Source organism: Nicotiana tomentosiformis, chromosome 2, assembly GCF_000390325.3.
Source record: "Nicotiana tomentosiformis chromosome 2, ASM39032v3, whole genome shotgun sequence".
In the NCBI taxonomy this organism is placed as follows: Eukaryota; Viridiplantae; Streptophyta; class Magnoliopsida; order Solanales; family Solanaceae; genus Nicotiana; species Nicotiana tomentosiformis.
The window spans coordinates 54,369,303-54,392,971 of NC_090813.1; the positions used below are offsets into that span (position 1 = coordinate 54,369,303).

General features: G+C 36.9%; 3 protein-coding genes and 1 long non-coding RNA gene across 6 annotated transcripts; 3 read left to right on the forward strand and 1 right to left on the reverse strand.

Moving 5' to 3' along the window:
• The first annotated feature begins 3,408 nt into the window (after nt 1-3,408).
• On the forward strand, nt 3,409-8,043 carry LOC104110212 (probable LRR receptor-like serine/threonine-protein kinase At3g47570). The gene is made up of 4 exons (XM_009619663.4): nt 3,409-4,859; nt 4,953-5,315; nt 5,406-7,394; nt 7,540-8,043. Exons 1-4 carry the CDS (start codon nt 3,947-3,949, stop codon nt 7,887-7,889), a joined length of 3,615 nt encoding a protein of 1,204 aa, XP_009617958.1. The 5' UTR covers nt 3,409-3,946; the 3' UTR covers nt 7,890-8,043.
• Nucleotides 8,044-11,007: 2,964 nt separating this feature from the next.
• LOC117277223 (uncharacterized) lies at nt 11,008-12,939 on the forward strand. The gene is made up of 2 exons (XR_004507501.2): nt 11,008-11,556; nt 12,560-12,939. It is a non-coding gene; the product is annotated as an uncharacterized lncRNA (long non-coding RNA).
• Nucleotides 12,940-14,219: 1,280 nt separating this feature from the next.
• Nucleotides 14,220-18,005, forward strand: LOC104098225 (probable LRR receptor-like serine/threonine-protein kinase At3g47570). 3 transcript variants are annotated; one of them, XM_009604899.4, is made up of 4 exons: nt 14,220-15,199; nt 15,329-15,805; nt 15,932-17,335; nt 17,440-18,005. In XM_009604899.4, exons 1-4 carry the CDS (start codon nt 14,245-14,247, stop codon nt 17,823-17,825), a joined length of 3,222 nt encoding a protein of 1,073 aa, XP_009603194.3. In that variant the 5' UTR covers nt 14,220-14,244; the 3' UTR covers nt 17,826-18,005. The 3 variants fall into 3 exon arrangements, with proteins under 3 accessions (XP_009603194.3, XP_009603193.3, XP_009603191.3); XM_009604898.4 differs by having other exon boundaries at nt 15,329-15,619; nt 15,710-17,335; XM_009604896.4 differs by having other exon boundaries at nt 15,329-17,335.
• A 60-nt stretch (nt 18,006-18,065) lies between these two features.
• Nucleotides 18,066-19,397, reverse strand: LOC104098226 (protein EXORDIUM-like 7). Its single transcript, XM_009604900.4, has one exon. It carries the CDS (start codon nt 19,197-19,199, stop codon nt 18,180-18,182), a length of 1,020 nt encoding a protein of 339 aa, XP_009603195.1. The 5' UTR covers nt 19,200-19,397; the 3' UTR covers nt 18,066-18,179.
• Between the last annotated feature and the right edge of the window lie 4,272 nt (nt 19,398-23,669).

A 23,669-nucleotide genomic window follows, 5' to 3' on the forward strand; every position in this document is an offset into this window, starting at 1 on the left:
TTCTATAGCCAAACATAGACCAAGAAGAGAAGGTAAACAACCATTAAGGTTTGGAGATTATGTTGCATTTGTTTTTTCAGTTGCACAGGAAACTAAAGAAATTGGGGAACCATCAAAATATTCAGAAGTAATTTCTGGTACTAACTTAGCCAAATGGCTGATTGCAATGAATAAAGAAATTGAATCTCTCCACAAGAATGGTACTTGGTCTCTTGTGAAGCCGCCATCAGGAAAAAGAATTGTTGGTTGCAAATGGGTCTTCAAGAAAAAGGATGGCATTCTAGGGGTTGAAGATGCGAGGTACAATGCACGATTAGTTGCAAAGGGCTATAGTCAGGTACAAGGAGTTAATTTTAATGATATTTTCTCACCCGTTGTTAAACATAGCTCTATTCGTGTCTTGCTTGCCTTCATTGCCATATATGATTTGGAATTAGAACAACTTGATTTTAAGACAACTTTCTTGCATGGCGAACTTGAGGAACAAATGTACATGCATCAACTCGAAGGATTTGAAATTGAAGGAAAAGAAGATCATGTTTGCTTGTTGAAGAAATCCTTGTACGGATTAAAGCAGTCTCCAAGACAATGGTATAAAAGGTTTGATTCCTTTATGTTGGGTCATGGTTATTCGAGGAGCACGTATGATAGTTGTGTTTACTTTCGAAAGTTAAATAATGGTTCATTTGTGTACCTATTATTATATGTTGATGACATGCTCATTGCTGCTAAGGATTTAACAGAAATTCACAATTTGAAAAGTCAGCTGAAAAGTGAATTTGAGATGAAAGATTTGGGAGCAGCTAAGAAAATCCTTGGCATGGAGATCAAAAGAGATCGAAAAGCCAACAGGCTATTTCTGACCCAGAAGATGTACTTGGAGAAAGTCTTGGAGAGGTTTGGCATGAAAGATGCTAAACCAGTTAGTACCCCTCTTGCTGCTCATTTTAAGTTATCAGCTGCTCAGTCCCCGCAGTCAGAGGAAGAAGAGAGGTACATGGTACAAGTTCCTTATTCCAGTGCAGTCGGTAGTATTATGTATGCAATGGTTTGTACACGTCCAGACATTTCAGAAGTAGTGAGCATGGTAAGCCGATATATGGCTTGCCCCGGTAAAGCACATTGGCATGATCTGAAATGGATTCTCAGATACTTGCGAGGTACTTCAAACACATGTTTGGTGTTTGGGAGAAATACTAACACTTTGGTTGGTTTTGTAAACTCAGATTATGCAGGTGATCTTGACAAAAGAAGATCACTGACAGGATATGTATTTTGCATAGGTGGTTGCACTATTAGTTGGAAAGCTACATTACAACATGTAGTAGCTTTATCTACTACCGAAGCAGAATATGTGGCAGTGAACGAAGCGATCAAAGAAGCTTTATGGTTGAAGGGTCTATTTGCGGAACTCAGTTCATACCAAGGTGGTATTACCATTTTCTGTGATAGCCAAAGTGCCATTCACTTGACTAAAGATCAAATGTATCATGAGAGGAAGAAGCACATTGATATAAAGTATCATTTCATCCGAAAAACCATTGCTGAAAGAAAAGTCTCTATTCAGAAGATCAACACTAGAGACAATCCTGCTGACATGTTCACAAAACCTCTTCCAGTGTCCAAGTTCAAGCTTTGCTTGAACTTGATTGGCATTTATGAAGAATGGTTTTGCCCATTGGGATTTTTTACGGAAAAGGTGGAGCAAATTTACTATATATAAGCCGAAATTAGGCAAAGGTGGAGATTTATAATATGGCCATTAATTTAGCTTCTTCTCAAGTTGGCCAAATTTTCATGACATTTGCCATGACATAATATCCACCATAACAAAATTTGTGGATCATGACATTTGTCATGACATAATATCCACTATTAGGCCAAGAATTTCTTGCTATAAATAGAGGAGCTTCTCCCCATTTGTAAATGCACCAATTCAAGAGTTTTTCACTAGATCTTGCCTTTGTTTCTCCTCCTTTATTTCATTATAGAGTATTTTGTAAGAGAGTGAGTGTTGGGAAACACTTGTGTGAACCCTTTCTTTGGAGTGATCTTGTGAGGTTATTCTCTTGGGTTATTCGCTATATCAGGTTTGAAGGAACCTTAAAATTATCTCAAGAAAAGTACATACAGAAGGTACTAAGCAGGTTCAGTTTTCATGATGCAAAGACCAGAAGCACTCCACTCGGAAGGCATCTTAATCTGTCGAAGGACCAATCACCTAAGAGAGATGAAGAAAGGAAGTACATGTCCAAAGTTCCATATGCTTCAGCAGTAGGAAGTTTGATGTATTATATGGTTTGCACTAGACCTGATATAGCCCATGCAGTTGGAGTTGTCAGTAGATACATGTCAAATCCAGGAAAGGAGCATTGGGAAGATGTAAAATGGATATTACAATATCTCAAAGGCACTTCAGGTATGACAATTTGTTTTAAAAGGAGCAATATTATCTTACAAGGTTTTGCTGATGCAAATTTAGGCGGCGATCTGGATAGTCGAAAAAGTACCACAGGCTACGTATTCACCTTGGGTGGTACTGCTGTTAGCTGGATGTCTAGACTTCAGAAAAGTGTTTCTCTATCTACCACTGAAGCAGAGTACATGTCAATCTCAGAAGCTGGAAAATAGATGATTTGGCTCAAGAATTGTCTTAAAGAGCTAGGTAAAAAGCAGGACAATTGTGAGCTTTTCAGCGATAGCCAGAGTGCAATTCATCTTGCCAAGAATCCAGTGTTTCATGCAAGATCGAAGCATATCCAGTTGAGGTATCATCATATCCGAGAGTTGATAAGTGAAGAAGCTCTTTCCATGCAGAAGATACCAGGATCAAAGAACCCGTTAGACATGTTGACCAAAGTTGTCGGTGTTGACAAACTGAGGCTATGCACTGCCTCAGTTAGCCTTCAAGACTGATAGGGTGAAGGCGCCACCAGAGAATAGCAAATCTTTATTTTAATTTCTTTCTTGATGTAACATAGGTTTGAGGGGGGGATTGATAGTAGCAAACCTATTGTTGTATGTGAAAGAAAGAAATGTAGACAAAATAAAAGAAAGTAAAATCAAAAAGAGATGAACTTATGATGTAAGCGCTTACATCATCACTCGTATGATGTAAGCGCTTACATTATAATGTAAGCGCTTACCTCGGCAGGACATTCAAATACCTATAAAAGGGGTAATAATTTTCATTTGCAAATCATCCCTCAACTTCTTCTTTCTCTCTTCAATTAATAAAGAGTTATTCTTTGTGTGGTCGTGGAGTAGGCAAAATTGCCGAACTACGTAAATTTTGTCTTGTCTTGTCTTGTGCAATTTATTGCTTTTCTCTTTTAAATATTCTTCCCTTCTATTAGCCTGACACGTTTCCCAACAACAATATCCCATTTCTTGGTTAATATTTACCAAGTTGTCTTCTCTGCTCTTCTATTTTTTAAAGAATTTTCCTGTCAACTTGTAAATGCAACTCCACCAGCGACCAGATAAAATAGAACTTCCTGGTTGAGGATTTTGGCACATCACATAAATGCATGTAGGGTCGGCTCACCAAATGCCATTTTCCAGTTTTCCAGTCCTCAATAATGCAGCATCTTTGTTCGAAAAATATAATTTAAGTTGGAAAAACATTTGGAATTCATTTTCAAACTTGTTTAGTCCACAAGTTTACTCATTTCCACTCAATAACGTTTTAACATCATTTTTCAAATGTTTAGTCTATTAGTTGACTGACTTCTACTCAAAATGGAGATAGACTTGTGGCCACAACCTACAACCAGACAAAAATATCCCATCAGTGATTGACTGACTTCCACTCCGATATTGACACTCCAAAGACTAACAACAGTATGTTGGTATTCTGTGAATTTAATATCATTAAATATATCATCCAAGATCTTGCTTTGTTCATTTTTGTTTTAGGAAAAGGAGAAACCTGCTTGTTGTAGTTATGGTAAGAAGTTGCAATCTTCTCTTTGCTCTTGCAGTTTTCCTACTGCTTCATCACCACACTTCACTGGCTAAGTTTCCCAATATCAGCACTGATGAAGCAGCTCTTCTTGCCTTGAAATCTCACATTTCTGCTGATCCTAACAACATCTTAGCAACTAACTGGTCTTCTTTTAGCCCAGTTTGCAGCTGGATTGGAATCACTTGCAGCTCTCGCCACCATAGAGTCGCAGCTTTGGACATTTCTAGCATGCAACTTCATGGTACCATTCCGCCACACCTTGGAAACCTCTCATTTCTCACTTCCCTCATCATCAGCAACAACACTTTCCATGGGGAGTTTCCAGAAGAATTGGCTCATTTGCAGAGGTTGAAAATGTTTCGTTGCTCAAAAAATAACTTCACTGGTGCTATTCCATCATTTTTAAGTTTGTTACCAAACCTTCGCTTTGTTTACCTATTCGGAAACCAGTTTTTCGGAGGAATCCCATCTTCCCTTTCCAATCTAACACAGCTGAAAGAGTTGAGTATGTCTGGAAATTATCTCAAAGGAGAGATCCCTCGAGAACTTGGTGATCTTCGTTATATGACTATCCTAGATCTGCAAGATAACCAACTTAGAGGCCCTATACCACCATCAATCTTTAACATTACAACAATGCAAATCATTGCTCTTTCCAGCAACAATCTTACTGGTAAGTTTCCAACAACTATATGTGACCATCTTCCAAACTTGGAAGGGCTTTACCTCTCAGACAATATCCTAGATGGCATTATTCCAGCAAACCTAAAGAAATGCATAAAGCTTCAAATCTTGTCATTGTCTAATAATGAGTTCACTGGAACTGTACCGAAAGAGTTAGGCAACATATCAGCTCTTACAGGATTAGCTCTTGGAGGACAGCACTTGGAAGGTAGTATGATATTTCCTTAGGATAAATCAGAAATCTTCTTCCTTTTTTCTCTTTCGCAGCCGAATGTACTAATATATATCCCCGACTTGACAGGAGAGATCCCTCAAGAACTTGGTGGTCTTCGTTACCTGACTTCGTTATACCTGCAAGAGAACCTGCTTACTGGCTCAATACCACCATCAATCTTTAACATTACGACAATGCAAAAGATTATTCTTAGAAGCAACAATCTTACTGGTAAACTTCCAACAACTATATGCGACCATCTTCCAGACTTGGAAGTGCTTGCCATCTCAAACAACCACCTAGATGGCGTTATTCCACCAAACTTAGAAAAATGCAGAAAGCTTGATATCTTGATGTTGTCTAAAAATAAGTTCATTGGAACTGTACCAATAGAGTTAGCCAACTTGACAGCTCTTACAGAATTATATCTTGGAGTACAGCAATTGGGAGGTAGTATGATATTTCCTTACAAGAAATTTGAAGTTTGCTTATTTTTTTCTCTTCCGTCAAATTGATACTCATATTTTCCCCACTTGATAGGAGAGATACCTGTGGAGCTAGGTAATCTTAAGAAACTACGAACACTGTCATTATACCAGAATGAGTTTACTGGTTCTATCCCTGCAAGCATTTTCAACATGTCAGCACTGCAGAACCTAGCACTTGAACAAAACAGGCTTTCAGGTACTCTACCATCAGATTTAGGCCGTGGAATGTCCAGCATAGAAAAGTTTAATTGTGCATATAATCATATGAGTGGTTTTATCCCTGCTTCTATCTCAAATTCTTCAAGACTTAGAGGTCTTGATCTCGGAATCAATAGTTTCACAGGCCCAATTCCTGAGTCACTTGGTAACTTAGAATACCTTGAGATGCTAAACTTGCAATGGAATGATTTTTCCAGTGATTCCGCAATGAGCTTCCTGACATCTTTAACAAACTGTAGGAAATTAAGGGTTCTCAGTTTTGCTGAGAATCCGTTAGATGGTGTTTTTCCTGCATCAGTTGGAAATTTTTCTGCTATGCAAATTTTTGAAGGACAGGGTTGTAAACTGAAGGGCATCATTCCTGAAGAAATTGGTAATCTTACTGGAATGACAAGGATGAGTCTGCAAAACAATGAGTTGGCTGGACATATTCCAAAATCTGTCCAAGACATGTTGAAACTTCAAGAACTTTACCTATATGGAAATAAGATAGACGGAACCATACCAAATGTTATCTGCAATTTAAAGAGTCTTGGTGCATTAGACTTGTCAGAAAATCATTTTTCTGGTTCAGTGCCAGCATGCCTAGGGACCGTTACCAGTTTGAGGAATCTTTATTTAGCTTACAACAGCCTGAATTCAGGATTACCTACAAGCTTGGGGAACCTTAAAGATTTGATAGAGTTCAATGTTTCATCCAATCTATTAAGTGGAAAAATTCCTCTAGAGATTGGAAATTTAAAGGCTGCAACACTCATTGATCTATCAAAAAATAATTTTTCTGGTAAGATTTCTAACACTTTAGGGGGTCTTGATAAATTGATTAAACTTTCTCTAGCACATAATATATTAAATGGGCCTATTCCGGATTCATTTGGCAAAATGTTGGCCTTGGAATTCTTGGATTTGTCTTTTAACAATCTTAGTGGTGAAATTCCAAAGTCACTAGAAGCTCTTATAAATCTCAAATATCTGAACATCTCATTCAATAAACTCAGTGGAGAGATTCCCACTGGAGGTCCTTTTGCAAATACCACAGGTCAATCTTTCTTGTCCAATGATGCTCTTTGTGGCGATTCTAAGTTTCAGGTGTCACCATGTGTCGTCAAATCTACTAAGAGGTCAAAGAGGAAAAAGGCAATCTTGGCTTTGTATGTCCTTTTGGGAGTGGGCCTGCTATTTCTTGCATTAGCCCTTGCATATATATTTTTAAGATTGCGAAAGAAAAAAAAGAATGCAGGTCAAGCAGATGTGTCTCTGGTAAAATGGCATGAAAGAATTTCCTATTATGAACTTGAACAAGCAACAGAAGGATTCAGTGAAAGCAACTTGCTTGGTAGTGGGAGTTTCAGCATGGTCTATAAAGGGATACTTAAGGATGGTACTCTCTTGGCAGCAAAGGTATTCAATGTTCAACTGGAGGGTGCATTCAAAAGTTTCGATACAGAATGTGAGATCCTAAGAAACCTCCGCCATCGAAATCTTACTAAAGTCATCACTAGTTGCTCCAACCTTGATTTCAGAGCATTAGTATTGGAATACATGTTGAATGGGACACTTGAAAAATGGCTATACTCTCATAACCTTTTCTTAGACATGTTGCAAAGATTAGATATAATGATAGATGTTGCATCTGCAATGGACTATCTCCACAGTGGCTATTCAACACCAGTGGTGCATTGTGACTTGAAGCCAAGCAATGTCTTGCTAGATCAAGATATGGTTGGCCATGTCAGTGATTTTGGCATTGCAAAATTGTTAGGTGCAGGAGACGCTTTTGTTCAAACTAGGACAATTGCAACCATTGGATACATTGCTCCAGGTATTATAACTTTTAAAGCTTCCTCATATCCTTAGAGTACCCAAAACATTAATTCTTTCCCTTGGATATAGATTGGTAAGCACAGTTTTAGAATAGTCCTAGATAGTAAGGAAACTCTTCTAATTATTTTCGACTATGATTGCAGAGTATGGGCAAGATGGAATAGTATCCTTGAGCTGCGATGTTTATAGTTTTGGCATCCTGATGATGGAGACGTTTACAAGAATGCGACCAAGTGATGAAAGATTTACTGGGGACCTGAGCATACGACATTGGGTTAGTGATTCTTTTCCAAGTGGAATTCATAAGGTGGTGGATGCTAATTTAGTGCAGCCAGGGGATGAAAAAACCAACACAAAGATGCAGTGTGTGTTATCTATCATGAAATTAGCTTTGAGCTGCACTGTAGTAACACCTGATGCAAGAATTAATATGGAAGATGCTCTTTCAACACTTAAAAAGATCAGGCTCCAGTTTGTCAGCAGTCGCCACTAGGTGAAATTAGGTCATCGGCTCAAGATTGATGCTTGATAAGTATTGTACTTCAGCTTGTATATGTTCTCTCTTTTGCATTCAGAACATCTCAAATTTCTTTCTTTCCAAATGACCCACCATATGACAGCTAGAATGGAGCTTCACATTTTCTTCCTACCTTTTCCAACTGCTAGAGTTTACATTAGTCTAATTATAGTCCATCATTTTCCCCTCTCTTTCAGAACAACACCGAATAATATTCTATGATGTCACCATTATGCATTAGTTAAAGCAATATATTTTAACGAAATCAACAATTAAAAATCATAAGTAATAAATAAAGAACATTCAAATTACTTTTTTATGAATAAATTCAAACAACTTTTTGCAACGTCTTTTCTTTGCCATCTTACTTTTTGTAAATATGTAAATAAACCAACCGATTGCGGTCGAAAAAGAGGTAAATTGGTCGCAAAAGTCAACGAATATTTCTCACAAAGATACCGACCACCGTCGGTCGGAAATAGTGGTCCCACAACATAAAAACAAAAATTCCGTCCGACATTCCGACCGATGTCGGACGGAATTGTTCAATCTTTGATCAAGACCAGGTCATACTTGCATATTATCTACCAAAATAAGTTTTAATTAAAAAATTTCAAGTATACCGATCGAAATCGTCGGAAAGTTGAAATTATTTTTTCCCGCCCAAGTGCAATTGATTTTTTAAAATAACAAAAATTATATATATATATATATATATATATACACACATACACACACACACACATAATCTTGAATGTTTTATTCTTGATCACCTTATTAGTACTTTGCTCGGATACTTCATCAGTGGATAAATTAAAAATTCAATTATATTCGATTAAAACTTACTATAACACATTTTAAAACAAAGTGTATAGTTCTATAAGATGTAGTGCTATATTAATAATTAAGTTTTAGCAACAACAATATATGTATACTTATGTTAATATTGCATATGTTAATACTTAAGTGCGGTATGATCGTTATCATATGATGATCATCATGCCTGAGGGTAATGGGTAAGATTTATTTATTACTTATTTGTTTTTGCTGAATTATAATAGCTAGTTTTGTTTATTTAATGTAATTTCTATGTTTCACGTTCATACCTAATCATCGGACTACAAAGATAATCACTGAAGCTCTTGGCCGGTTGTATGATGCACCCTGTGCGACTTAGAGTGACTTTCCACTGGAGCTCGTGGAGCAAATTTTCAACCAATTTAAGGTTTTAATACAATTATTATCTATTTAAGTATTATATTAACAATATTTTCATCTAACGTTACACACTTCATTTGCAGACTAAGTGTGCCTCGGAGGATCGGCATAACAGTGCCATTGTTGTAAATTTTGAGTTCAAATGCCGTAAGAGACTATCTCATTCCTTCTATTCTGCTCGGAAGAAGAGCAAGAAGCCTTCATGGGTTCTACCGCACATATGGGAGGATCTGCTGAGGCAGTGGACCACTGAGAAGTTCAAGAAGAAGAGTGAACAGGGAAAGAAGGCTCGAGCATCTGAGAAGGGGTGGCTCCTTGCACTGTGTGGGTGCAAGGAGCATGGGGACTGCGAGGAGACTACTGATAATTCCTTAAAATATTTATATTTCTATTTTTATCAACCTATATTTATATATTTTAGTTTAGTTAACATGTTTTATTATATTTGTAGGGGAAAAAATATGGGAGGAAGATGACTCATGATGAGTTCTTCATGGAGACTCACATCCGGAAGAAGAAGGCACCGACAGATCCAACTAGATGGATCGAGGACCGGGCGGAGACTACATATGTAAGTTTCATAACTACTATAACTTGAAATTAATATTTATAATATTATATAATTAATAATTTTCTATCTTCTAAATAAAGAGTCGCTACAAGATTAATGTGATGGAGTACACTCAGAGCTTGCCACCGAATGAGCAACGCGAGCGACCACCCGTTTCAGATGAAGAAGAGCAGAAGATATGGTTGGATGTTGTCGGTGGTCCTAAAAAGGGATAGCATACGGCCTTCCAGAGAGATCATTTTAGCGGTACAAGGCTGGATTGCAAGGTATATGGACTTCCACCCAAGGCGAGGCAATTGATAGGTCGACTATCTCGTCTATGGAGAAGAAGATCGCAAAGCTGACATTAGAGCTTGAAGAGACAAATGCCAGAGAACAAAAGAGAGAGAGACAATTTGATACCCTTCATGTTCAGCTAGAAAAGAGGGACCAACAATTTAATCTCCTTCAAGGTCAGCTGGCCAATCTTCTTGCTAGTGGTGCTTTCCCCATTCCCCGGTCTCGTGAGCCTTCCTCAGATGCTAATCCTTCTCGTCGTGATCCTTCGAACCATACCGACGATGAAGCTTCTAGTAGTGAAGATGGAGGTGATGCAATACAAAACACTCATTGAATGGTCTGTATTGCTAAACAAAGTATTGAACATGTGAATATTTAGTTGGAATAGTTTTGAATAATGATTGTATTGTTGATATTATTTTTTTATTGAACATTTATATTGTTGTTGTGCTTGTTATTAGCATTGTTGTTGTGGTTGTTGTTATTAGCGTTGTTGTTGTAGTTGTTATTGTTATTAGCGTTGTTGTTGTGGTTGTTATTGTTATTAGCGTTATTATTGTGGTTGTTGTTATTAGAGTTGTTATTGTGGTTGTTGTTGGTTAATTGTTGTTGTTGTTGGTTAATTGTGCTTGAATGACAGCAATGTAATGCTGTCATTATAGGATGGTTATTGGTTGTAATTGGCAGGTGGTGTAGCTAGCTTTAAAGCAGGCATATTCTGCCAGTTTTTTACCTAGAAAACCGACCGATTTTGGTCGGAATTCTCATATTAAAATCCAGAAATTCATAAATTTCGACCGACTTCGGTTGGTAATTTCAATCTGAAATCTGCAGAAATTTGAAATTAACGACCAAGATCGGTCGGAAATAACTTTTTTTATTTATTTATTTTTTAATTTTTCCGACCGATTTCGGTCGGTCTGTTAAATTTTACAAAGAAATGCAAAATTATTATATATTTACATTACCGACCGGTCGCTATTGGAAAAAATAAATAAAAATCAATTTAAATATTACCGACCGATTTCGGTCGGTATATTTATTCTTCCAATAAAAGTTGTCGGTCAAAGTGGCCAACCAAAGGTTGAATTAACGACTGACTTCGGTCGGAAAATTGTGATCGTCTTCGATCGCAACACCTTAGTGACGACTATTGTTACGACGAATTAAAATCGGTCGGAAATTGGTCGGTTTTCCTATATTTCCGACCGACTTCGGTCGGTTTTGTGGACAATTTTGGTCGAGTGAAACAAGAAATAAGAGATTTCCAAGGTGTGGAGGAATGGTACCGTAAAGTTGCATGCTATAAATGTCTAAAGCTGCGACTCTACAGGGGGCGAGAGCTGCAAGTAATTCCAATCCAGCTGCAAACTGGGCTAGAAGAGACCAATTGGTTGCTAAGATATTGTTAGGATCAGAAGAAGAAATGTGAGATTTCAAGGCAAGAAGATCAGCTTCATCAGTGCTAATATTGGGAAATGTAATTGTAGCCAGCGAAGTATGGTGATGAAGTAGAATACAAACTGGAAGAGCAAAGAGAAGATTGCAACTTCTGCCCATAGCTACAGCTGCCAGGTTTTTCTTCTTCCTTCTTGAGCTAAAACAAGAATGGATGAGGCAAAGAAATGATGCTAGATATTGATCAATTTAGATCTATTTTATCTACTCTTCAGAAATAGTAAAAGCTTATTTCCTGGCTTACTCGCCCCTTCTGTTTAGTGCGAGAAATTAGGAATGGCAATGGGAAATCACAAAATCTTTAACAAGTTTAACAGCGCGTGGATGGGGCTGGGTGGCTTTGACATCAATTATTTTTTAAAAGATCTCTGAATTTATAACCTAAATCATGCCGGCACTGTTAGTCTTGCAACTGTGTCCTCTGTGATATAAAATACCAATGATACAATTGAGGTTGTAGTGGGATAAATAAAATTTCTCCACCCTTGGTTAGAGGACTCGGGTTCGCAGGGCGGATGTATAGACAGAGGCAGATCTAGGATTTGAACCTTATGGGTTCCCAGCATTTGGACAAAAGTAATACTTTAAGCAAGTGAGAAAGTTTTTTAATGTTCGGCTGGTCAGTTTTTAAAAGAAAAAGAGAAACAAAAGGTGCCTATGGGTGCTGTTTGGTGAAAAAAAACAAAAGTGACATTAAGAAGTGTTCAAAGAGATTCGAACCTCAGCCAAATATTCAGGAACATAGCTTAAGCTGGTTGCTTAGTTTGCCACTGGACCAACACAGATTTTGCTTATGGGTTCCAAACTAAAAATACTTATACATTTAATAAATTTATCAATACAAATACAAGGCTCGGGTAAAAGTTACTGGGTTCCCGAGAACCCACACTCGATACTATGGATCCGCCCCTGTGTATAGACCAAATCATGGGGCACGTGAACCCATAGTCTTTCCGCCAAACTGGGTATTTTATGCACGTATTTTCTAGAATTTATCTAATATTATATGTTGGTACCCATGCTTCAAAAAGATTAAATGCTGCACTTGGTTGTATATTGGGTTATTCATTGGAGTAACATGAATTGATTCCCACTTAATTCTTTTTTTCTACTTTTTTAGTGTGCACCCATGTTCAAGAAATCCTAAATCCACCCCTGGATATGGATAAAACTCTAGCAGGGAGGCTTCTCCATTTAATGGGCCTTATGCAGTACGGCGCGAATACCTGCTCCGCTTGCCATATACCCTACAAGAAATGCCAAATTAGCTGTGTCATATAAAGACGGCTGCAGCAAGTTGTTGTAGCTATACTAACGAAATCAGAAGACTTTTGTTGTGTGATATATAAATATAGTATATGGTGATAATGCTTTTTAAATGAATCATGCTTCTGTTTTATAGACTTCCTACATTTTTCTTTGGGGTAGTTGCCTGATTTGCTACCAATATAGTGTCGTCCATCTCTTGTTCTTTTTGGTTAAGAGTGTCACTTTTGAGTACTACAATTTTTATTAGAAAGTTGTCAACTTTTTCCCCACCCCCCCAACCCAACCATTTATGGGCATTCTTTTCCTTTTAACTATTTCTGATTGAGGAGGACAGGGGGGACCCATTCAATATGACATCTGAACGGCTGCTAGCTGCACTATTGATTGTTGAAGTTCATTGCATTCTCGGAAGTGCAGTAAAGAGTTCTTTGCACTTTGCACTCTTATAGTCACTGCATTAAGCTCTGAAAACAACATTATATTCGCATAGACAATCATCAATACAGAGTTCACTTTAATCCAACATATGAAAAGGAACATTTTGCACCATTATAACTCTTTACCAAGTGTAGAAGCAGGCTTCAGCAAACTGGACTCTGTTCAAGTCCAAGAAAATTGATAGCACAAACAAGTGGATGATGAAGAAGAGAATGTAGATTGATATTACATGAAAACTCAACTCAAAAGACTCGGAAAATTTATCAAAAGTATATATTTTACAACGGGAATGAAGAGCTGCAGAGCAGGGAAGAATGAAAACAAAACTATTGTACAGCGATTGCATGTTTACCTCTTTCTTACCTGAGCCATGACAGATTTAAGTAATGGACTATAACTAGGAATTGCAATATTTGACCTGTCTATTGTTCATTGTCAATAACACCCCTGGTTACCTCTTTCTTATCTGAGCCGTGAAGAATTTAGCCATTGGACTATAACTAAGAATAGCACTCTTTGACCCATCATTTAGATTTATCTACTAAATGCCTATCTCTTCTAAATGGTTGTTCAAGATTTGCTACTTTTACAGTCCAAGATCAATTCGACATGGCTTGGGAAAATAAAGTTGCTAGGAAATAAATAACATTTGAACAGTTCCGCGTAGATCTTCCTGACTTTTGATGTTTCTAACATTTTTCTGAGAAACATGCTTTGAAAATTTATATGGTCAGTCAAAAATCAAGCACTTCTATCAACTTCTCAATTCAAAAACTTCTGACTTTATCTCCAGATATTTGTTTCATTTGTGTTCAGTGTGTATGCAACTCCAATATTTCTGATCTTTCAAGCTTTAAGGTTACAGCTTTTTCATATCCAGTGTGAAAGAAAGATTAATCAAATGGATGACAACCTCAGAAAGAAACTCAAAGTTGACTTAGCGTTCCTTCTTAAGATCTAGTGATGCAAAATCACCAGCAGACTTAATGTTCTTGTTCAGAAGAAAATTCCACTCGTTTCTGTAGCGAAGTAGGTGTGATGTTCAGGTTCTTAAGTTTCTATAACTTACTCCTAGAAAGCATGAATATCCAATGAGCAATGACTTCAAAACACATATTTGTGAAGAGAGTCTTCCAAAGTGTAATGGAGAAAGGCTGTATTCATCTTGCTGTTGTGCTTTTGCTGCTTCAGCAAATGAGTACTTGTTTATCGATCGCCAATATCACTACTGATCAAACAGCACTTCTTGCCTTGCGATCTCAATTTTCTTTATATAATTCTCACCACCTCTTAGCAAGAAACTGGTCCACTTTCACCCCTACTTGTAGTTGGATTGGAGTTACTTGTGGCTCTCGCCACCAAAGAGTCACTGCCTTAAATCTTTCTAGTATGAACCTTAAAGGAATGGTTCCACCACAGCTTGGAAATCTCTCGTTTCTCATTTCCCTCGATATCAGAAACAATAGCTTCTATGGGAGTTTGCCTGAGGAGTTCGCTCATTTGAGGAGATTGAAAATGATCCATGTCATGAATAACAACTTTACCGGTGCAATCCCATCTTTTTTCGGCTTGTTACCAAACATTCATTCCTTGTACCTTTCGTTTAACCAATTTTCAGGTAATATCCCTCCATCCCTTTTTAATATAACAAAACTAAGGGATTTAAGACTACGAGGGAATTTACTTGGTGGAGAAATTCCTCAAGAAATCAGTAGACTTTGTTGCCTGACTTCCATAGACCTGCAAGATAATAAGCTTATAGGTTCTATACCACCAACTATGTTTAACCAGTCATCACTCAAACAGATTGGTCTAACAAAGAACAATCTTTATGGGAAACTTCCTGGAAATATATGTGACAATCTTCCAAATTTAGAGGAACTTAAGCTTTCAAGCAATCGCCTTGGTGGCTTGATTCCTCCAAATTTGCAGAACTGCTCAAAACTTCAAATACTATCATTGTCTCTAAATGATTTCACTGGAACCATACCAGCAGAGATCGGAAACTTAACGATGCTGACAACACTGCTACTTGGAGATACCTACTTGAAAGGTATTGTTTTCTTATGTTTCATCTCCCTATATATGCAAGTGCTTCAAGCATATGTTTTTCCTCAAAGCATCTGAAATTGGATTCAGATTTTTAGTCACTTGTGTGTTATTAAATTTCTTAATTTGGCAGGTGAAATACCAATGGAGCTTGGATACCTGCAAGAACTCCAAATATTTGGATTGTATCAGAATAGGCTGAGTGGTTCAATTCCAGCAAGTATTTTCAACATTTCAACCCTCCAAATCTTGACCTTTGTGGATTGTCAGCTTTCAGGGAGCCTACCATCAAATGTAGGCCAAGGGACACCAAATCTCAAAGAAATTTATTTGGGAATGAATAATCTCAGTGGAGTCTTCCCTTCTTCTATTTTGAATGCTTCAAGACTCACTGCTCTAGACCTTTCTTATAACATCTTCTCAGGTTCCATTCCTGATTCCCTTGGTAATATCAAATTCCTTGAACTTCTACAATTAGGCCATAACTTGTTTATCAACCCGAATCCCTCTTCAGAATTAACCTTCCTGACTTCATTGACAAGATGTCGAAATCTAGGAGAACTGGTCATTGGACAAAATCCTTTGGATGGCATTCTTCCGGCTTCTGTTGGTAATTTCTCGAGCTCTCTCAAAAAATTTTCTGCGTACAGATGCAAACTCAAAGGCATTATACCAGAAGAAATTGGAAACCTAACAAATGTATTAATGATATCACTATTTGGAAATGACTTAACAGGATTCATTCCAAAATCTATTGGAGGTATGCAGAAGCTTCAAAGATTTTTAATACAAAGTAACATGATAAGCGGGACCATACCAGATGAAATTTGCTACTTACAAAATATAGGAGACCTGAGTTTAAGGCAAAATAAAATGTCAGGTCCGTTGCCATCGTGTTTTGGGAATCTTACTGCTTTAAGAAATCTTTATCTAGCTTCCAATAGATTGAACTCCAATTTACCTGAGAGCTTGTGGAGCCTTCAAGATCTGTCACAACTTTATGCAGCATCAAATTCATTTTCTGGTATTCTATCTCCCCAAATTGGAAATCTAAAAGCTGTCACAAACATTGATTTAACATACAATGACTTTTCAGGCATGATCCCTAGCACTATGGGAGGTCTACAAAATTTGATTAATTGTTCTCTATCATACAACAGGTTAGATGGCCCCATTCCAGATTCTTTTGGGAAAATGTTAAGCTTGGAATTGTTGGATTTAAGTTATAACAATCTAACTGGTGAAATACCAAAGTCCTTAGAAGCTCTTGTGTACCTCAGATACCTTAATGTTTCCTTCAATAAACTCAGCGGAGAAATTCCATCTGGTGGTCCTTTCGTAAACTTCACCAATCAGTCTTTTGTGTCTAATCATGCATTATGTGGTGTATCAAGGCTCCAAGTGCCACTATGTCAAGTCAACTCTCCGCGAAGGGCGAGGAGAAAAAGAGTGCTTTTCTCGATCCTGTATAGTCTTTTGGGAATAACATCAGTATTTGTTGCATTAGCCCTTGGATTTCTGATTTTAAGAAGAAGAAGAAATAGAAATGAGCCGTCAGGATTAACTGATCAGGTATCATCCATGAGGGCCTACGAAAGAGTTTCATATTATGAACTTCAACAAGCAACAGATGGATTCAGCGCGGACAATTTGCTTGGTACTGGGAGTTTTAGCAAGGTGTACAAAGGAGTAAAGGATGGGATGACATTCGCAGTAAAGGTATTCAAACTGGAACTTGAAGGCGCATTCAAGAGCTTTGACACAGAATGTGAGATCTTACGCAACCTTCGCCATAGGAACCTGACCAAAGTCATAACTTCTTGTTCCAACTCTAAGTTCAAGGCCTTAATATTAGAGTACATGCCAAATGGCACCCTAGACAAATGGTTACACTCTCATGACTTATTCTTAGACATGTTGCATAGGTTGGACATAATGGTAGATGTAGCATCTGCCTTGGACTATCTCCATAACGGTTATTCAGAGCCAGTGGTGCATTGCGATTTGAAGCCTAGCAACATTTTGCTAGATCAAAACATGGTTGGACATTTAAGTGATTTTGGGATTGCGAAATTGTTAGGTGCAGAGGATAGTTTTAGACAAACTAACACTATTGGGACCATTGGATACATTGCGCCAGGTACCTAAATTTCTCCTATTGCCTTTATCTTTCTCACATCATCATTTATCTGTCGAACTATTATGAAATACTTTGAACTGATGATTTCTCACTTGTCGTTGCAGAGTATGGACAAGATGGACTTGTATCAACAAGTTGTGACGTCTACAGTTTTGGTATCGTGATGATGGAAACATTCACAAGGAGGAGGCCTAGTGATGAAATGTTTACTGGAGATTTGAGCCTAAAACAATGGGTAAACGACTCGCTTCCTTCTGGAGTTACACAACTAGTGGATGCAGATTTGATGAGACCAAAGGAAGAACCTCTAAATGCAGAGATGCAATGCTTGGTTTCTGTCATGGAATTGGCTTTAAGCTGCACTTCAGTGTCACCAGATGCAAGAATCAAAGTGAAAGAAGCTCTTTTGGCACTCAAGAAGATAAGAATTCAATTGGTCACCAAGCTGAACATTGAAGTAAGGCTGAATCCAGAAAGTTCACTCCAATAGAATTTGGAGAAGGCTTGTTATAATAAGAGTAGAATAAAGATAACAGGAAGCAACCTTTTTGTTTCTGTCTGTAGGCCAATCTTATTTATTTGTTTGCAAGTCACCTTTATACTACCACCATGTGAATTGATTAGCATTATTTAATAATTTGAAAGCAGGACTAAAGAAAGTTATGGTGAATGAAGTATGCAGAATGCACAGTTGGAAACAAAAAAATGACTCTAGTAATTAGCAGAACAGTTGGGGAAAAGAAAGAAATTACATAAAGCAAAAATACTTTAAAGGGGAATAATTTAGCTTGAAAACAATTCTGTACAAGAAGAACATCCTTTTAGCTAGTCAATCATGACTGACCTAATCCATGGCATTAGGACCAAAGCATCTCCTCCTAAGAGGGTTCCAAACCCACTGAACAAGAAATTTTCTCCCTTTAACTCCATGCAAATTGAAACCATTGCCCCATGAATCCTTATACACTTGCCCAACAAATCCACCACCAGCACCAGTCCCATAAACACCTAAGCACAAATCAGCAATCTCAGTAGGTGCAATAGGATCATCCCCAGCATACCAAGCATTCACAAGAGGGTTACTTGAGACCTCAGCAAGCTCATGAGCTATCACACTGATCATTCCATCGACCCCCGGATCGCCATTTGGTGCTCCCATTAAGCTGTTTCCTCCATTTATTGTGCTTGGTGGTGGTTTCCCTGAATTCTTAGGCCAAGCAAAAGGATAAGCACAGAAACCAGGGCATTGTTTCCCACTATAACCTACCCAAGCATAAGGCACTGTCACTCCAAGAATTGATGGGAATGTGAAATAATGAAAACCACATACAGCTCTACAAAATTCTTGAACTTGAACATCATAAGATGTTAACACTAAGTAAACTCCATTCCTATAATTCAAAGGTAGAGATTTTAGGTATGATCTGACTGCATTTTTAATCACATATTGCATAGATAATCTGCTAAGGTACTTTCCTTGTGAGTACTTGAAGTCAAAGAATTCACCAGACAGTGAAATGGTTGAGATGTTTTGGCCAGTTTGATCTGTGTAAAGTCGAACGGTTCGCCACCAATCAGCAACAGAAGGGTGAGGTGCATAAGAAGAAGAAGAAAATGAGTTGAGAAAGTCTCTAATGGTGGCTTGATGAGAAGGGTTCCATTGACCATACCATATTACATAAAGTTTAATAGGAGAAGAAAGAACAGGGCCCATATGGTATTCAAGATTAACAAGATCAGAAGATCCTTCATAGTTCTTATTTTCATTGTATGGAATCCAAGAAAAAGAAACAAGTGAGAAGCAAGAAGAAGATAGCAGCAACAAGAATTGGAGATAATGAAAAAAGTGAAACTTACTGTCCATTTCTCTAAGCTCTGTCAGTATGGAGATAAAGGGTTGCTTTTAAAAGGAGATTTCTTGGGATTTATATAGAGGGAATATTGATGAACTTATGGAGAGATTGGTAGATAGATTGGATTCTTCAAATTACTTTTATATTCTTTCTTTGGAGGGAGACAATGGAATTTGTTGTATCATAATATCATTTTTTACTTTGTTTCAATTATGGCCATGCATGTTACTAACTTACTACCTCTTTTTCTTTATTCCATCTAATGCCTAAAGAAATGGTAGTTGTCCCTGTATGTCTAACCAACCTTCTACAGTAATACATTTTGCACCAGCATTTATACCAATTCTGGTAAACATTGGGATCTGCAATGAAACATTTATTTACATTTGTTAAATATATACATATCCATTGATTGTATACAAATCTCACAGGGTTTTACCAGGGTTCCAGACTAATCCTATCTTAAAGTATTGGACTGAATCCTCATAGTTTTTCACATAATATTAGGACTAACTGTAAGCTCGTTTTAAATATAGTTTTTTTTATCTAATTCTATCGCTCTGTATTTCTCACTCAAATCAATCGGTCAAGTTACTAATCTTAATTCAGGCACTCTTATTTAGTTATTATGTTGAGCCAACTCTCCCTCCCCTTTCACCCCTCTTGACTTACCAATTTCTACAATAAAATTATCTACTTTATGCGGGGGTGGACCTATGTACAAAGAAGAGGGGTCACCGGACCCGTTAACCTCGACAAAAAATTCTCTCTCTCTATATATATATGGATATTTTGTTTGGAACCCTTAAAATCAAAAGTCCGATAGGGTACTGATTGAGCAGTCCGCTTATATGTTCCTCTCCCTTGAAATCTTGGATTCGCCTTTGATTTTACGCACGGCTTGCAAAGAAAAGGTAACCAGGCCAGAATCAAAATCTTTCTCGTTAAGGATTATTCTCTAAAGAAACAAATTCACTTATTAATCAGATGGCTTTACCAATGGTAAAGCCATAAAAGGTGGTAGCATAAACCAAAAGTTGAGTCAAAATCATAAGTGTGAAACCAAATGATGGATGTGTCACTGTGTTAAAGCAAGCATGTGATAGTGATACCCTTTCTTCTCATTTTGCCTTGTTTGTAGGGTAGTCATTATTCCTTTGTCAATATCTTTGACAATTTGTTTCCCCCATCCTAGGAGAAATGTCATATTCACACTTTATAAATGGTGGAGTAACATGCATTGACATCTATCTATCCCCCATTTTTCGACTTTAAACTGAGGCAATTGTCAAAGGGTATAAAAGAATAAATTTTCCATTTTTCACTTTCACCTACTATTTCCTGATTTTGCCCAATCTATCTATCATTAATTGAAGAAAAAGTGGAATTTTTCTCTTTGGAGAACAATCATAACCTTCACTTGTTTATTGCATAAAAGCTCTTTAAACTCTAAACTTATTATATTACGAGATTAATTGCAAAGCATATTAATTAGAACTTAGAAGCATATGTACATACTGATTGGAGAATTTGACAACTCTTGTTCTGTCATAAATTTAATTGGTTGATTACTTGTGACTTCTAAGGTTAAGAGATCATTTAAGGAAATATATATTATAACTTAACAATATATTAAGTTTACTTGCAGAGCTTAGATATATTATAACTTAACAATATATAATGTTCAAAGTAGTTAGGAAGAAGTTCTGTGACATAACTAACTTATTAATTTAATAAGAACATGCATGCATTAAACAAGTTCAGCGAAAAATGGACCTAAGTGTAATTAAAGAAATCAGGGAAAACTATACCGTATAGCCACTTCTAAAAATAATAGTAGACAAAAATGTATAATTTATATACATTATTGTATAATATATATATATATATATATATATATATATATATATATATATATATATATATATATATATCTAGTTTATGTTTACCGTGTCATTCCACGTAAATCATATGAAAACTATATGTCAAAAGAATGAATTTATACTTATCTAACATTAACAAAAATAGAAAATATGAGATATAATTCCTTTAAGTTATATCAAACTTTTGTAACTAATGTCATGAATGTGTATTTTTGTAATTTTTACGGATGTGCTCTTTTAACTATATTAATATTGGCAAATTTTATAATTAACTTCAAAGAGTTCAATCAAAGTTTAAATTTTATCTTCATCGAATATTAATATTGCTAATCAACATTTCACTTAGGTTTCATACTTTATAATAGTATACATGTGCCTTAATAATTCGTTATATGCGACCAACATAATAAGCTACTTATATATGTAACGACCCGACCGGTCGTTTTGGACATTTATGCCTCTTTCTACTATTTGAAATCTTGAATACCTTCATACGATATTTTATGACTTGTGTGAATTGTCGGTTTTGGTTTTAAGGTATTTCAGAGTTAGTTTGGAAGAATGAAATCCAAGGCTTTAAAGCTTAGGTTAAAATAGTGACCGGATGTCGACTTATGTGTAAACGACCCCGAAATAGAGTTTTGATGATTTCAATAGCTCCGTATGGTATTTTGAACTTAGGAGCGTGTTCGAAAAATTATTTGTAAGCCCGTAGCTAAACTAGGCTTGAAATGGCTAAAATAAAATTTTAAGTTTAGAAGTTTGATCGGGGAGTTGACTTTTTGATATCGGGGTCGGAATCCGATTCTGAAAATTGGAATAGCTTCGTTATGTCAATTATGACTTGTGTGCAAAATTTGAGGTCAATCGAACTTAATTCGATAGGTTTCAGCATCGAATGTAGAAGTTAGAATTTCTTAGATTCATTAAGCTCGAATTGGGGCATGATTCGTGGTATTAGCATTATTTGATGTGATATGAGGTTTCAACTAAGTTCGTATGATGTTTTAGAACTTTTTGGTATATTTGGTTGAGGTCCCGAGGGGCTCGGGTGAGTTTCAGGGTGGTTTCGGACCATTTCTAGGCCATTCTTAATTACTGGTTTTTGTCTATAGAGGTGTGCATCGCGATCGCGAACATTTGGTCGCGTTTGCGAAGAGCAAACAGCAGTTTGGGGCCTTGTAAATCGCGATCACGGAAGCTCTTTTGCGATCGCGTAGAACAAAATCTCTGCTGCACTGACCCAATTTTGAAAGCTTATATCTCGTAATCTATAGGGAATTTAGAAATAATCCAAAAAAAAAAGTTGTAGCGCTTGGTGTCTAGTTTTCAGAAAGTTATACCATTTGCAATTTGGAGTTTTGTACAAAAAGTTATGACTATTATACTAGAGGATATCTGGAAGAGCTGGGTACTTGTTCTTCGCGATTGCGAAGTATTTTCCGCGATCGTAAAAGGCAAATTTTGGGCTGAGAAAAGTTGTGCTTCACAATCGTGAAGCATTTTCCGTGATCGCGAAGAGTAAATGCCTCGACATAAGCTATATTTTGAGGTTTCGGCCATTTTAACACATTTGGAGCTATGGAGCTCGAATTGAAGCGATGTTTTAGGCGATTTTCACCATATGGATTGGGGTAATTGATTCTAACTCGGTTTTGGTTAAATTATATGAATCTATTATTGTTTTTATCAACATATTAGTATTTTGGGTTGAAAATAGTAAAATATTTTATAGACTTTAATTTGATGATTTGAGGGTCGAGTTGATGTCGGAATTTGATAAAATTGGTATGGGTAGACTCATGGTTGAATGGGATTTCGGATTTTACAACTTTTGTCGGGTTCCAATACACGGGCCCCACGGGAATTTTTTGAGTTAAATTTCAGATTTTTATGGAAAAATTATATTTTCATATGAAATTAATTCCAATAAATTTTTGTTGACTGAAACGAATTATTTGTGACTAGATTCGAGGCATTCGGAGGCCGATTTGCGAGGCAAAGGCATAGCAGAGTAAAGAATTTCATATTTTGAGGTAAGTAACAGTTATAAATCTGGTCCTGAGGGTATGAAAACCCGAATTTTGGGTCATGTGATTATTTTGGAGGTGACACACATGCTAGGTGACGGGCGTGCACTGAGGGGATTATGACTTGGTCCGTCCCGTAAAACTGTAAAGTTGAATAACTTGTTGTTAGCTATATTCTCTCTATGTGTTGAAGAAATTTGATTGTAAATCATGTTAGAAATCATGCTTAGGCTATGTGATAGTACTGTTGGGACCCGCATTGGTAGCGTACTTGTTGAATTATTTGCTAATTGTTGTCTTGTACTCAATCATGATTTTACTTGCATATCATACCTCAGTCTTTCTTGATTTTTGTTGATACACTATGTTATCTTTGTTTGGGCTGATCTTTGTGATTTTTGAGAGCCCGAGAGACTAGAGAGGTTGATGACTGAGTGAGGCTGAGGGCCTGTCAGTGAGGTATGGATACTATAGTACGTGAGTTGTCCGTGCGGGATATTATAGCACGTGAGTTGTCCGTGCGGATTATAGCGCTTGGGCTGTAGAAGTCCCTATAACGACCCGACTT